At 40.7% G+C, this 15198-nt stretch overlaps 1 protein-coding gene across 1 annotated transcript in view; it reads right to left on the bottom strand.

Moving 5' to 3' along the window:
* PCDH15 (protocadherin related 15) overlaps positions 1-15198 on the bottom strand; it is a 743595-nt gene that overhangs the window by 169785 nt on the left and 558612 nt on the right. The window contains exons 19-20 of the mRNA XM_056120664.1: positions 14383-14688; positions 1336-1560 (exon numbers count right to left, since the gene is read on the bottom strand). Coding sequence (XP_055976639.1) covers positions 1336-1560; positions 14383-14688 — 531 coding nt within the window. The remainder of the gene's footprint in view (positions 1-1335; positions 1561-14382; positions 14689-15198) is intronic.

Consider the following 15198-nt stretch of genomic DNA (forward strand, 5'->3'; position numbering starts at 1 on the left):
ACTAAGAAAGTACACATAGTTTTCTATATAATAAGTATATGATAGTTGTAAAATATTAAATTCCAAGTTTACCACATGAATCTATAACTGAAGATTGATTTAAACTTTACATATACTTCATATTTTATATAATTTCACAAATTCCTTTCTTAATATAGCAATTAATTTTTCATTTCATTTTTGTTTTTTGGGCCACACCTGGGTGTGCTTAAGGCTTATTTCTACCTCTGGAATCAGGGATCAGTCCTGATGGGGGTTGGGAGACGATATGTGGAGCTGGGGATTGAATGTGGGTCAGCCATGTGCAAGGCAAGCACCCTACCTCAGGGACTATTGTTCCTGTCCTCAATATGGAAAATTACTCTCAAAGGCCACTGGGTAAAATTTCTACCTAAATCATTATAAACTGTTGTTAAAGTTATATCTGTGTATATATAATATGAATTGAAATATCTATATTAAACTAAGGGCTGGAGAGACAGCACAGTGAGAAGGGCATTTGCCTTGCACGCGGCCAACCCGGGTTCAATTCTTCCATCCCTCTCAGAGCCCAGCAAGCTACCGAGAGTATCCCACCCACACGGCAGAGCCTGGCAAGCTCCCCGAGGCATATCTGATATGCCCAAAACAGTAACAAGTCTCACAGTGAAGATGTTACTGGTGCCGGCTCAAGCAAATCGATGAACAACAGTAGGACAGTGCTACACAATAAACTAAACATAAATTATTAATCCATAATCTGATTTACTTATTGTTGTTCATGAACATACTGATATTTTCTGTAAAATTCTTTAGAAATCGATTAAGTTACATTATTCATATTCTATTATCTTCACATTCCCTCATTTGCCTTTTTGCTTCTTTATTCCTCTACTTCTCCCTAGATTTCTTTCAGAATCGTGGGTTCCAAATTTAATCAAATGATTCTAAAGCCTTAGAATTCTTAATCTTCTAGGATCAGATCAAAAGTTGTATTGGAGATTTAGAATTAGTATATTTTTCATAGAGCTCTTAAATATCTGCTGAATTGTATGCTAAATAAAGTACAGTTAAGAACATCACAAAGCTAATGGGGACTCAGGCAACATTAATATTTTTATGTAGAGTTTTTTTTGTTATGTATCTTTTGTAGTTAAATGCTACTTTGATTATCAAAACTTCATGGATAATTTTTATTCAAAAATTGATTTTCTGAATTTGGCATCACTGTGTTATTATGCTAATCATTAGCATAATAACACAGATTATGAAATAGTGACCTCAAATATTGCAGGTACGATATTAAAAACAAATCTAGAATATAGAGTAGGCAGCCAGAAGTGATCTACCTCTTACCTTTACAATCACTGTGACAGTCGCAATACCAGGTGGCATTGTTCCATATATATCAAAGGCCTCGACTAGAAATGTGATACTTGCTTCCTGGTCTGGAAATGACTCATAGTCCAAACTCCTTAAAAGAGAGAGTTCTCCAGTAAATGGATGCAGTTCAAATAAATGCTTCACTTCTGGGCTTCTTATCCGATATGATACATTTGCTCCAAGGTCAACATCTTTGGCCTGTAACAAGTAAGAAGGGCGATATCAGTGGTGCTAGTGAAATAGGAGTGGGTATTAAAATCATGTGTCAGTGCCAAGGGCAGCATGAGCTTATGAATAGCAAAAAAAAACTCTTTTCAGAGAAAAACACTTTTGTTAAGTTAGAAACAAAAGTGAGCATGTGGGAAAGAGGAGCCATGGACACCTTAACAAGGAAAGAGATTATTGTACTGTTGATATAATTAACATATAAACAATCACTAATTAAAAGAATCACACCCTGGCAAAGGCATAAATGATGTCACAAATCATTCCTATATTTTGCTAATTATATAATTGAAAACATTACTTAATATTAACCAAATGAATGTATTGAAGGTGACTATACTAGAGTCACAATAATTTTAAATAATGTAAGAAAACTAAGAAACATATAGTAATGTCTACAGATAAGTGTACATTTCTAGGTATCACTTTATTGTGTATCCCATAATTTAACTAATATTTGTTGACTCCCTGTTATTCACTGGTGACATAGGGAGGCACAAGACAAATTCCACACAGTTTCTGCTCTCCAGATTAATGAGTCAAGTAATAAGAAAAATAAAAAAAAAACAGAAATAGAAGGAAGAAATGAGTTGTCTAATGAATGTTGATCAGAATTAGAAATGATATACAGTCACTGAGTGGATTTTTCTGGAAGGAAGACTATTTAAGCAATACTTATTGCCATGCAACTCCTGCTAAGGGTCAGAAATAGAGATAAACTAGAATGAGGTTTATAAGGATTATTTAAAAAAAGCCTGTCTTCTAACACTTTTGAGCTTATTTGCCAACACGGCTTGGTGCATGCCTCAGGCAACTGCAAGCAAACGTCCTAGCTCGCAAAACAGTGCGGAGAAGCAATCAAGGAAAACTTCAAAGAGAGAAGAGCAGCAGTGCTGTGGTAGATGCAGCGGAAGCCGGGAAAAGCATTCGTAACGCCAGCCTGTCCTTCACCAACTACAAGACCAAGACGACTGTCCTCCAATGTAATGATGGATCTATCACACCTTCCAGAAGGGTAATGGAGAAGATTATTCATGACTTCTACTCAGATTTCTTTAATAGCCACGTCCACTTGCCCACATAAAAAATTCCTCAGGATATATATGTCGTTCCCAACATTCTCCCTTCCAAAATCTGACACTCCATCTCATCGGTAAAGAAACAAAGAGCACCTGGCTCAGACAAGGTCAGACGTGAACATCTAAAGAACCTACCATCCGTATTCATCAATACACTGGTTCGGCTCTTCACACGGTACCTGTCTGAATGCAGGGTTCCGTCCCAATGGAAAACCAGCAGGATTGTACCACTATACAAGAAGGGAGACATCCACGACATTGGCAACTATTACCCAATCTGCCTATTGTCTGTCGCTACAAGCTGTTCACTTGAGTCATCCTGAATAGGATTGGCAGTACACTAGATGAAGGACAACCATGAGAGCAAGTAGGGTTCTGAAAAGGATTCAACACCGTTGACCATATCCACACGGTATCCAAGCTGATTGAGGTTTCTCGGGAGTTCAAGATGCTGCTCTGTCTAACATTCATTGATTTAAAGAAGGCCTTTGATTCTGTTGAGACGGAAGTGATCATCGAAGCCCTAGCCAATCAGCGCGTTCAATCTCAATACATCAGGATCCTCCGTGAGGATTCACTACCAGGATCTCACCATTCTACAAAAAAGTGATCATCCATGTCAAGAGAGGGGTTTGGCACGGTGATACAATTTTAAGAAACTCTCCAATGCCACCCTAGAGAACGTCATCCGATGACTGGAATGGGAAGGAATGGGAATGAAGATAGATGTTCGGCAACTACACCACCTCTGCTTTGCTGATGACATCGTTCTAATAACACCAAACTTCAGCCAAGCAGCACAAATGCTAACCGACTTCAACCATGAGTGTGGAAAGGTCAGATTACAGCTGAGTCTCATAAAGACAATGTTCATGAGAAACAGTCTTGCTCCTTACGTTCCATTCACTCTCAATGGAATGACCATCTTCAAATGCAACAGTTATATATACCTAGGTCGAGAAGTCAACATGACGAACGACCTGACACTTGAGTTGAGCAGGAGGAAGAGAGTGGCTTGGAACGCCTTCAAGAGCATCGAAGAAATAGCTAAGAGGACTAAGAACCTCCAGCTCCGAGCATATCTCTTCGATTCCACTGTTCTTCCTGCATTAACATACGTCTCAGAGACCTGGGCCCTATGAAAACAGGATGAGAACGCTATTTGGGTCTCTCAAAGAGAAATCAAAAGAGCTATGCTTGGAGTATCACGCTTCACTCAAATGAGAGATAGAATCCAGAGTTCTGACCTCCGTGAATGCTGAGAATCAGGGATGCTCTCTTGTTTGCCAAAGCATCAAAAATCAGACGGGCTGAACATGTAATGAGATTTAGAGATGACCGCTGGACTAGAGCCATTACCAATTGGATTTCACGGGACGTCAAAAGATTGCATGGCTGCCCACCTGCGAGATCGTCAGACTTCTTCGTCAAGACCCTGAACAATCGGCTTGAGGCTCTTTATATTCCTAGAATGAGCAGATGCCATTGAGCTATGCTAGCATGCAGCAGGGATGAATGGAGATGTTACTGGTGCCCGCTCAAGCAAATCGATGAGTAACGGGGTATGAAGTGATCAAGTGATCAAGGTTTATTAGGACACGCATGAAGCAATACAAACACCACTTATGTGAACATTACTCTTAAGCTTTCAAATAACTGGTGGACTTCACCAACTGGAGCATAGATTCGTTATGCTTTTTTCTGCCTAAAATTTTACTCGTTTCCAGTTTGTTCCAATCTCTTTAACCTAATGAGGACTTATACTTTTTTTTTTTTTTGCCCTTCAGTCTCTCATCTCTTTCCAGGATTTTGCACCAGTTATTTCCACTTATATGAATAAATAACTTCTTTTTGGCTTGAAAACTTTTATTTTCCTTCAGTTCACAATTTAGAGCATAATTCAAGCTCCCAAAATTATTCTTTTATACCTTCAAAATTAGGTAAAAGTTCTACTTAAAATTTGTTAAGTTCCTTGAACTAAGGATATTTATGTACCTGTCTACTTGCTACAAAAAAATATGACTGAAATCTTCATGAATCTAGAAAATCTGTTTTGCTCACATATTTATCACCAAAAGTTAGTAGATCACGTAGTATAAAGTAAGTAATTTAGAAATAGGCTTGCTGCATAAATGACTGAGTGAATAAACTTATACCTAAAAAATAAATGGAAAAACAACGCCCTTTTGCCTGATTACCTCCTGTCTCTCTCAAACTTATTAATGTCTACTGCCTATGGTTACACTTGTTGAATTTAATGATAAAGTAAATACAGATTATTGAAGATGATGGTCATGAAATTAAAGTTTGGAACTGCCATTAGAGAAAGAGCTGTCAATTGTTCACAATGTATTTTTTAGAGCACCTGTGTTAGTCACTACTTAATATGCAGTTTCCTTAGTCAGTCATCTGTATTAGTACTCAGAGTTTCTGGCAATATTATAGCCAATAACTGAAAGAAGACAAATGGATGAGTCATTATTTCAAAGGAGAGTAAGATTCTAGGAGAGACAATACATCAAGTTAGGTCCTTGGCTTTCCTGAAGCCCAACTGGGTTGAATCCCAGGGCCTCTAACTGCTCTCAGTACTGCCAGGAGTAATCCCAAGCAGCAATCCAGGAATAAACCCCGAGTACAGAGTGCTGAAAACAATGAAAAAATAAAAGTTAAAAAAAGAGAGTCAGTTAATAGTTACACAGAGTTGTGTGCAATTTGATTCTGATAAAAAGGAAGGACAAAGAAAAATTCAATAAATAGTGGTAATATGAATTAAAAAGCCCATTCATTGTGAAATAATCATTAAAATTAAAATAGATCCCCTGGACTTGAGTGATAGTATAGAGAGTAGGGTGTTTCCTTTGCACACAACCAAGCCAGGTTTTGTCCATGGCACCCCATGTGGTCCCCTGAGCCCCTTCTGAGTTATTCCTGAATGCAGATTCAGGACTAAGCCCTGAGCAACTCCAGGTATGGCCCCATAATAAGAACAAACAAACCCAAAATGAACAGTTATCCCAATGAATATGAGAAAATATTTGCATACCATATGTCTGACAAAATGGATGACTTTAAGTACTTATAAGACAGTCACGAAACTCAAACAGTATCAAGAATAATTAAAAATAAGAAAAGATTTTAACAGACACTTCATAATGAGGACATACAAGTGGCCAACGAGCATATTAAAATGCTAGAAATAATTTATTATCAGGGAAATGCAGTTAAAAACAAACAGTGAAATATGGCTTGACATACGTGATAAGCATATGTAAGTCATGAATATATCCTATATTTAAAAGGCAAGAGAGTTCAAGGATGGAGAAAAAGGAAACCCCTTGTATTGTTTGTAAGTTTGTAATTTGGTCTAGTCACCACAAACATCATGGAAAATTTTTATAACTATTAAAATAGATCTAACGTATGATTTAGGCATTTTACTCATTGTCCTCTAAACCACTGCTCTCTCTCTATATGGACATATATATATCCATGTTAACAACATATATAGAAACAACCCAACAGATTGAGTGAGTATGAAAAATATTGTCTCACACACACAGGAATTTCATTACAAACAGAAGAAATTATAAATTCTTTCTTTGTATAATACCATGAAATTGGAGGTGGTTATGTAAAATAAGTCAAAAGAAAATAAGGACAAGATAAGTATCAGACAATAGCACTCACGGGTGTGATGTAGAGAAGCAAATTTAGGAAACTGATGAAAATAAATGAAAACAATCCTTGGACTCAGGCCACTGAACTGAAATTATTAGAAATTGAGAGTCATCAGGAATCTAAGGTAGAGGGTTGTCTGATGGACCGTGGAGTGATTTTTTGCTGTGAGTGTTCTGTGGTAACATATTTTTTGATAAAGCTGCGATAGTACTGCTAATATAGTCATGCAAACAAATATAATCTTAGTTCTTTAAAAAAAACAAGGCCAGGGAGATAGTACAGAGTACAGCTAGTATAGAATAGAGTTCATGTCTAGCATACACCAGACCAGCTTTGAACCTAAGCATCACATGGCATCCTGAACATCTAGCACCACTAGGTTCAGTGCTGTAGTCCCTGAGAATTACCAGAATGGTCTAGATAATCCCTACACACCACAGGTGCCAAGCAGCAGACACTTCCATTGAGCCAGTGGGCAAGTAGGCTGAGGACCATGAGGATCTGCTCCCCTTCCCCGCCACTACCCTCCTGCTGGCTTCCCCCAATACTGATTGACCACTTGTATGTCCTTAACAAATGAATATGTTGACAAGACCCTGGATATTCAGAAAGATACTTAACAGTTTATAGAAAATAGAAGTAAACATTAAGATAATGATTACTACTACATCAAAATGATATTTTGTATTTTATTTTTGTAAAGCACAGCGGTAGGGCGTTTGCCTTACACGCGGCCAACATGGCTGACCCGAGTTCGATTCCTCCGCCCCTCTCGGAGAGCCCGGCAAGCTACCGAGAGTATTTGATATGCCAGACACAGTAACAACAAGTCTCCAATGGAGACGTTACTGGGCCCGCTCGAGCAAATCGACGATCAACGGGAGGGCCTTTACCTTTACCTTTACCTTATTTTTGTAAAATATATGGGACAACTATATGTCATATATTTATATACATTCATATTTATGTATCTGGAGATATTTGGTATTTGAAGAGAACAAAGTAAAACGTTGGAATATGTATATGTTTATTTATTTGGATTAGAGAGGGTTCTTTCAATCATACTCAATGGTGCTCTGGTGCTACTCTTCATTCTGCAGCAAGAGATGACTCCCAGTGGTGCTCAACGAACCACGTAGTGCGAGAGGTTGAGCTAGTTTCAGCCATAAGCAAGGTAAACATCTTAACTCCTATAATACCTCTCTGACCCCTCCATAGAATTAAATAAATAAAAGTTCATTGATTACTAATTTATCTTTATATACTATTGTACTGTTGATTATTATAATAAATACAAGGCATTACTTTTGTATTATAAAATCTGCTAAGATTTTATGCAGTCTTTCTTTTCAAAATTTTGTAATTTCCTAAAGTAGGACTGTTAAATAAAATATGCTTTAGAAATACTTAAATAAAAATATACTTGTTTAAAATTCAAGATGGAGGAGGAAAAGGGGATCTTCGTCTCTCTGCCTGTCCCTTTGGTCTCGCCACCCACCAGAGCTGCTTCCTTGTCCCCATCCCCCAGGTTGGTCTTTGCGCCTCCCCTCTGACCTGGGACTGGAACCCCACCACGCAAGTGTCTGCAGGTGCCCCCCCCCCACGCTGGGAGGAAAAGGGGATCTTCATCTCTCTGCCTGTCCCTTTTGTCCGTCCGCCCATCAGAGCTGCTTCCTTGTCCCCCATCCCCCAGGTTGGTCTTTGCGCCTCCCCTCTGATCTGGGACTGGAACCTCACCGCACAAGTGTCTGCAGGCCCCGCCCCCCCCCCCCCCCCACGCTGGGAGGAAAAGGGGAACTTCGTTTCTCTGCTTGTCCCTTTGGTCCGGCCGCCCACCAGAGCTTCTTCCTTGTCCCCCATCCCCCAGGTTGGTCTTTGCACCTCCCCTCTGACCTGGGACTGGAACCCACCGCTCAAGTGTCTGCAGGCGCCACCCCCCGACGCTGGGAGGAAAAGGGGATCTTCGTCTCTCTGCCTGTCCCTTTGGTCCGGCCGCCCATCAGAGTTGCTTCCTTGTCCCCCATCCCCCAGGTTGGTCTTTGCGCCTCCCCTCTGATCTGGGACTGGAACCTCACCGCACAAGTGTCTGCAGGCCCCGCCCCCCCCCCCCCACGCTGGGAGGAAAAGGGGAACTTCGTTTCTCTGCTTGTCCCTTTGGTCCGGCCTCCCATCAGAGCTTCTTCCTTGTCCCCCATCCCCCAGGTTGGTCTTTGCACCTCCCCTCTGACCTGGGACTGGAACCCACCGCTCAAGTGTCTGCAGGCGCCCCCTCCCCCCCCCCCAACGCTGGGAGGAAAAGGGGATCTTCGTCTCTCTGCCTGTCCCTTTGGTCCGGCCGCCCATCAGAGTTGCTTCCTTGTCCCCCATCCCCCAGGTTGGTCTTTGTGCCTCCCCTCTGACCTGGATCTGGAACCCTACCACGCAAGTGTCTGCAGGCGCCCCCCCCCACGCTGGGAGGAAAAGGGGATCTTCGTCTCTCTGCCTTTGGTCTGACCGCCCATCAGAGCTGCTCCCTTGTCCCCCACCCAGTCTTTACTTCCCAGACAAAAACCAGGTATCCATGAGGCGTGGCCACTTCAGAGGTGGGCGTGGCTTTAAAAAGTGGGCGAGGCCTAATTTTCGGCTGCAGGTAGTTCACTCAAACCAACAAATATTACTCCTCCACATACACAACAACATGAGGAAACAACTCAAATCCCCACCACAGGAAGACCTTGAGGAAATACGTTTAGAAGCCTCAGTAGGTGCTAGCCACCTTAGGGATCTCTCTGACAAGGAATTCAGATATGAAGTCATCAAGATGTTCAATCAACTCGATGAAACAGTCACACACATATCCGCTAAACTGAAAGAGGACATGAAAGAACCAATCGATCGCACAATTGACAAAATACAGCAAGAAATGAAAGCCGAAATTGGAAAGCTCCGCACAGAAATGGCACGCATCACAGATTCCATTGATGAAGTCAAAACCTCACTCACTGCCCTCAAAAATAGAACGACCACAGCTGAGGATAGAATCAGTGACTTGGAAGATCAGCTGCACCAAGCCAACAGACAATAGCAAACAATGGCAAGAGACCTCAAAATAGCTCAAGAGCGAATCAGAGTCCTACGAGATGATTCCAGAAGAAACAACATTAGAATCATTGGACTACCAGAGGCTCAAGGAAACAATCCCAATGAAAAAAAACATGCTGAAACAAATTATTGCCAAAAAATTCCCAGAGCTCCATAATACAGCCATCCAGATTCAAGAAGCCCGAAGGGTGCCAGCTAAAAGAGACCCCAACAGAAACACCCCAAGACATATTTTAGTTAGAATGATCGATGCTGCCGATAGAGACACAATACTGCAAGCAGCAAGGGCAAAAAAGGAAATCACATACAAAGGAGCACCCCTGAGATTCACAGCAGACCTCTCAGAGGAAACCCTACAAGCCCGAAGACAGTGGCGAGATATAGTCAAAAAACTCACTGAAATGAATGCTTCACCAAGAATACTCTATCCGGCTAAACTCTCACTCCAAATAGATGGAAAGCTACACTATTTTCTAGATAAACAGCAGCTCAGGAACTAAAGGGGCTACTATAAGACAAGACAAACCCTACAACCAAAACACACCCGCACAGAAACATGACACAAAACCCCATAACCATACTCTCTCTCAATGTCAACGGTCTCAATTCACCATTGAAGAGACACAGAGTGGCAAAATGGATACAGAGACAGAACCCAACATTCTGCTGCCTACAAGAAACTCATCTCAACACTCAGAGCAAACACAGACTCAAAGTCAAAGGATGGAAAACAATCCTGCAAGCAAACAGCTCCTGTAAAAAAGCTGGGGTGGCCATACTAGTATCTGACAACATTAATTTCACCCTGAAAAAGGCTAGAAGGGACAGTGAAGGCCATTTTCTATTCATCAAGGGGTACGTACAACTGGAAGAAATCACACTCTTAAATGTATACGCACCTAATGAGGGAACAGCCAAATATTTAAAACAACTGCTAACAGATTTTAAGGAGGACATTAAAAGCAGCACAATAGTACTTGGAGACTTCAACATTGCCCTATCACCTCTGGACAGATCAACAAGAACAAAACCCAGCAAGGAATCATTGGCTTTGAAAGAAGAAATAGAAGAGAGAGGGCTTATAGACTTATACAGGGCTTTACACCCCAAAAAGAAAGAATACACATTCTTCTCCAGTGCACACGGAACATTTTCCAAAATAGACCATGTGCTAGGACACAAAACATACCTCAACAAAATAAGGAAGATAGAAATAGGATCAGCCATCTTTTCAGACCATGATTCACTGAGGATAGAAGTGAATCACACACAGACACGGAGAACCAAATCAAACACCTGGAAATTAAACAACTCAATGCTGAACAATGAATGGGTCAGGAACGAAGTCAAGGACGAAATCAAAAGATACCTGGAAACAAATGAGAATGAAGACATGAGCTACCTGAACCTATGGGATGCAGCGAAAGCTGTAGTAAGGGGAACATTTATAGCTCTGCAAGCATATCTTAGGTCTGTGGAAATGGTACACATAAACAACTTGACCTCACAGCTCAAGTCCTTAGAGAAGGATCAACAGAAAGACCTAAATCAGGCAGAAGGAAAGAGATCATAAAACTTAGAGCAGAAATCAAACATGGAAACCAAAGAAACAATCCAAAAGATCAATGAAACCAAGAGCTGGTTCATCAAGAGAATAAACAAGATAGATAAACCACTTGCAACACTCACAAAGAAACAGAGAGAGAGAACCCTAACAAACTGAATCAGAAATGAGAAGGGGGATATCACAACAGAAACCAAAGAAATCCAAAAGATCATCAGAGACTACTTTGAAAGTCTGTATGCCACGAAACAAGAGAAGCTAGAAGAAATGGACAAATTCCTGGACTCCAATAATCTCCCAAAGCTGAATCAAGAAGACCTGGAGTATCTGAATAGACCTATTAACATCAACGAAATAGAAACTGCAATCAAAAGCCTTCCCAAAAACAAAAGCCCGGGCCCAGACGGATTCACAAGCGAATTTTTCCAAACATTTAAAGAGGACCTGCTGCCAGTCCTTCTCAAGCTCTTTCAGGAAATTGAAAAAACGGAAACTCTCCCAAACAGTTTCTATGAAGCCCATATCTCTCTAATACCAAAAGGAAACAAAGATAGCACGAGAAAAGAAAACTACAGGCCGATATCCCTGATGAACACGGATGCAAAGATTCTCAACAAAATACTAGCAAATAGAATTCAACTACTCATCAAAAATATCATACAACATGACCAAGTAGGATTCATTCCGGGGATGCAAGGCTGGTTTAACACTAGGAAATCAATCAACATAATCCACCACATCAAAAAAAGAAAAGATAAAAATCATATGATCATATCAATAGATGCAGAGAAAGCATTTGACAAAATCCAGCACCCATTTATGATGAAAACCCTAGCCAAAATGGGGATAGAGGGGACTTTTCTCAATATAGTTAAAGTCATCTACCACAAGCCTACAGCAAGCATCATCCTCAATGGCGAAAAACTGAGAGCCTTCCCTCTAAGATCAGGGACGAGACAAGGATGCCCACTCTCTCCACTGCTGTTCAATATAGTATTGGAAGTACTTGCAATAGCGATTAGGCAAGAAAAGGATATTAGGGGCATCCAGGTAGGAAAGGAGGAAATCAAGCTCTCACTATTCGCAGATGATATGATACTATACTTAGAAAAACCTAAAACCTCTATCAAGAAACTTCTAGAAACAATAGGCTTGTATAGTAAAGTGGCAGGTTATAAAATCAATGCCCAAAAGTCCATGGCTTTCCTATATGCAAATAGTGAAAGAGAAGAAAAAGACATGAAGAAAACAATCCCATTCACAATTGTGCCCCAGAAAATTAAGTACGTAGGAATCACCTTAATAAGGAAGTAAAGGACCTGTACAAAGAAAACTACAAAACTCTACTTCAGGAAATAAAAGAGGATACGAGGAAATGGAAAAATATCCCCTGTTCATGGATCGGAAGAATTAACATTGTCAAAATGGCAATACTTCCCAAAGCACTGTGTAAATTCAATGCAATCCCTATTAGGATACCCATGACATTCTTCAAAGAATTGGAGCAAAAACTCCTGAAATTCATATGGAACAGTAAGCCCCCACGAATAGCTAAAGCAATACTTGGGAAAAAGAAAATGGGAGGAATCAACCTCCCTAACTTCAAACTCTACTACAAGGCAGTAATAATTAAAACAGCATGGTACTGGAACAAAGGCAGAGCTGTAGACCAATGGAACAGGGTTGAATATACTGACGTCCCCCCCGAAGCATACGAGCATCTAATCTTCGATAAGGGGGCAAGAAAAGTGAAGTGGAGCAGGGAAAACCTCTTTAACAAATTATGCTGGCAAAACTGGACGGCTATATGCAAGAAAATGGGCTCAGATCTCTGCCTAACTCCATGTACAAAAGTAAGATCTAAGTGGATTAAAGACCTCAACATCAGAACGGAATCTATAAGATACATTGAGGAAAATGTTGGCAAAACCCTTCATGACATAGAAGCTAATAGTGTCTTCAAAGATGTCACACCACTGGCCAAGCAAGTGAAAACAGAGATAGATAAATGGGACTATTTTAAACTAAGAAGCTTCTGCACCTCAAAAGAAACAGTGACCAAAATACAAAGACAGTCAACTGAATGGGAAAGGATATTCGCCAACTACACATCTGATAAGGGGTTAATTTCAAGGATATACAAAATACTGGTTCAACTCCACAAAAAGAAACATTCAACCCCATCAAAAAATGGGGAGATGAAATGAATAGAAACTTTGACAAAGAAGAAATCCGAATGGCTAAAAGACACATGAGAAAATGTTCCACATCATTAATCATCAGGGAGATGCAGATCAAAACCACAATGAGGTATCACCTCACACCACAGAGACTGGCCCATATCCACAAGAACAAAAGCAACCAGTGCTGGAGCGGATGTGGTGAGAAAGGGACACTCCTTCACTGTTGGTGGGGATGCCGACTGGTTCAGCCCTTCTGGAAAACAGTATGGATGATTCTCAAAAAACTAGAAATTGAGCTCCCATTTGACCCAGCAATACCACTCCTGGGAATATATCCCAGAGAGGCAAAAAAGTATAGCCGAAGTGACATCTGCAATTGTCTGTTTATTGCAGCACTCTTTACAATAGCCAGAATCTGGAAAAAACCTGAGTGCCCGAGAACAGATGACTGGTTGAAGAAACTCTGGCACATTTACACAATGGAGTACTATGTAGCTGTTAGAAAAGACGAAGTCATGAAGTTTACATACAAGTGGTACTACATGGAAAGTATCATGTTAAGCGAAATGACTCAGAAAGAAAGGGACAGACATAGAAAGATTGCATTCATCTGTGGAACATAAAGTAACAAAATAGGAAACTAACACCCAAGTATGGCAGAGATTTGTACCAGGAATTTTACTCAATGACCCGGAGGACAACCACACATGTTAGGGGAAGGGGGAGCTCAGAAAGAGAAGGGAACACCAAATAAAGGGTGTTGGGAGGATCCGCCCACGATGGGAGAGCATGCTGAGGGTACACTGTCGACCAGCATGATTGCCACTCAATGCCTCTTTTGCAGACCATGGCACTCAAAAGGAGAGAGAGGGAAATGCCCTGCCACAGAGGCAGGGTGGGATTGGGGCTGGGGGGGAGGGGATGCTGGGATCTGAGGTGGTGGGAAATGCGCACTGGTGGAGGGATGGGTGTTTGATCATTGTATAATCGAAACCCAAGCACAAAAAGGTGTAAGTCTACAACTGTACCTCATGGTGCCTAACTATTAAAAAATAAATAAATATAATTAAAAAAATAAAAATAAATAAAAAATAAAATAAAATTCAAGATGACCTGGGCTTTGTAATCTATTTTTCTATTCACTGAACAAGGCAACCCTATACTAACCTTTAAATGTAGATTTCATGAAACCATTGCTTCTTCCACATACCTCTATTTGAAGGAAGGTTGTTCCAGCGGGCAGGTTCTCTTCAACTACCACAGTATATGTTGAATTGGTGAATACAGGACTGTTATCATCAATATCCAAAACCTTGATGGCAAGTGTTAGAGTTGAATGACGAGGGTGTATGGCCCCATCGGTTGCCACAACCACAAGTTCATAGTAGTCCCTTACTTCTCGGTTAAGCTTCACTGCTGTATAAATGCTTCCATTGGATGTAATGCGAAAGAGATTGTTGAAGTTGCCCAAGCTGTAGTGCACTTGACCATTTATTCCAGCATCAGGGTCTGTTGCCTAAATGAAATTAAAGTCAGACTATTGTATTATGCTGTTGATAAATGCCTCCCTTCAGGATAGCGGTAGCCAACAAACTTACATATATTTCTGAAGAACTTTTTTACAGAAAAAACTTTAAATTGGCATAATTTACAATTATATTATAACAAAACGCATAGTTTTAAAATAATGAAGTTTCCTTGGCTAGGGCGTCTGCCTTGCACGCAGCCAACATGGCCGACCCGAGTTCGATTCCTCCGCCCCTCTTGGAGAGCCCGGCAAGCTACCGAGAGTATTCGATATGCCAGACACAGTAACAACAAAGTCTCCAATGGAGACGTTACTGGGCCCGCTCGAGCAAATCGATGATCAACGGGAGGGCCTTTACTTTTACTTGGCATATAATTAGTATTTCATCCTAAAGTAAAAATCACATTATTTTAAATTACTTACCTATTCATTTAGATTTAGATTTGGGACAAAACTGGTGGTGCCAAGGACTTATTCCTGACACTGAACTCAGCAATC

This window comes from Sorex fumeus, unplaced genomic scaffold, assembly GCF_029834395.1.
Source record: "Sorex fumeus unplaced genomic scaffold, SorFum_2.1 ptg000043l, whole genome shotgun sequence".
NCBI classification, from domain to species: Eukaryota; Metazoa; Chordata; class Mammalia; order Eulipotyphla; family Soricidae; genus Sorex; species Sorex fumeus.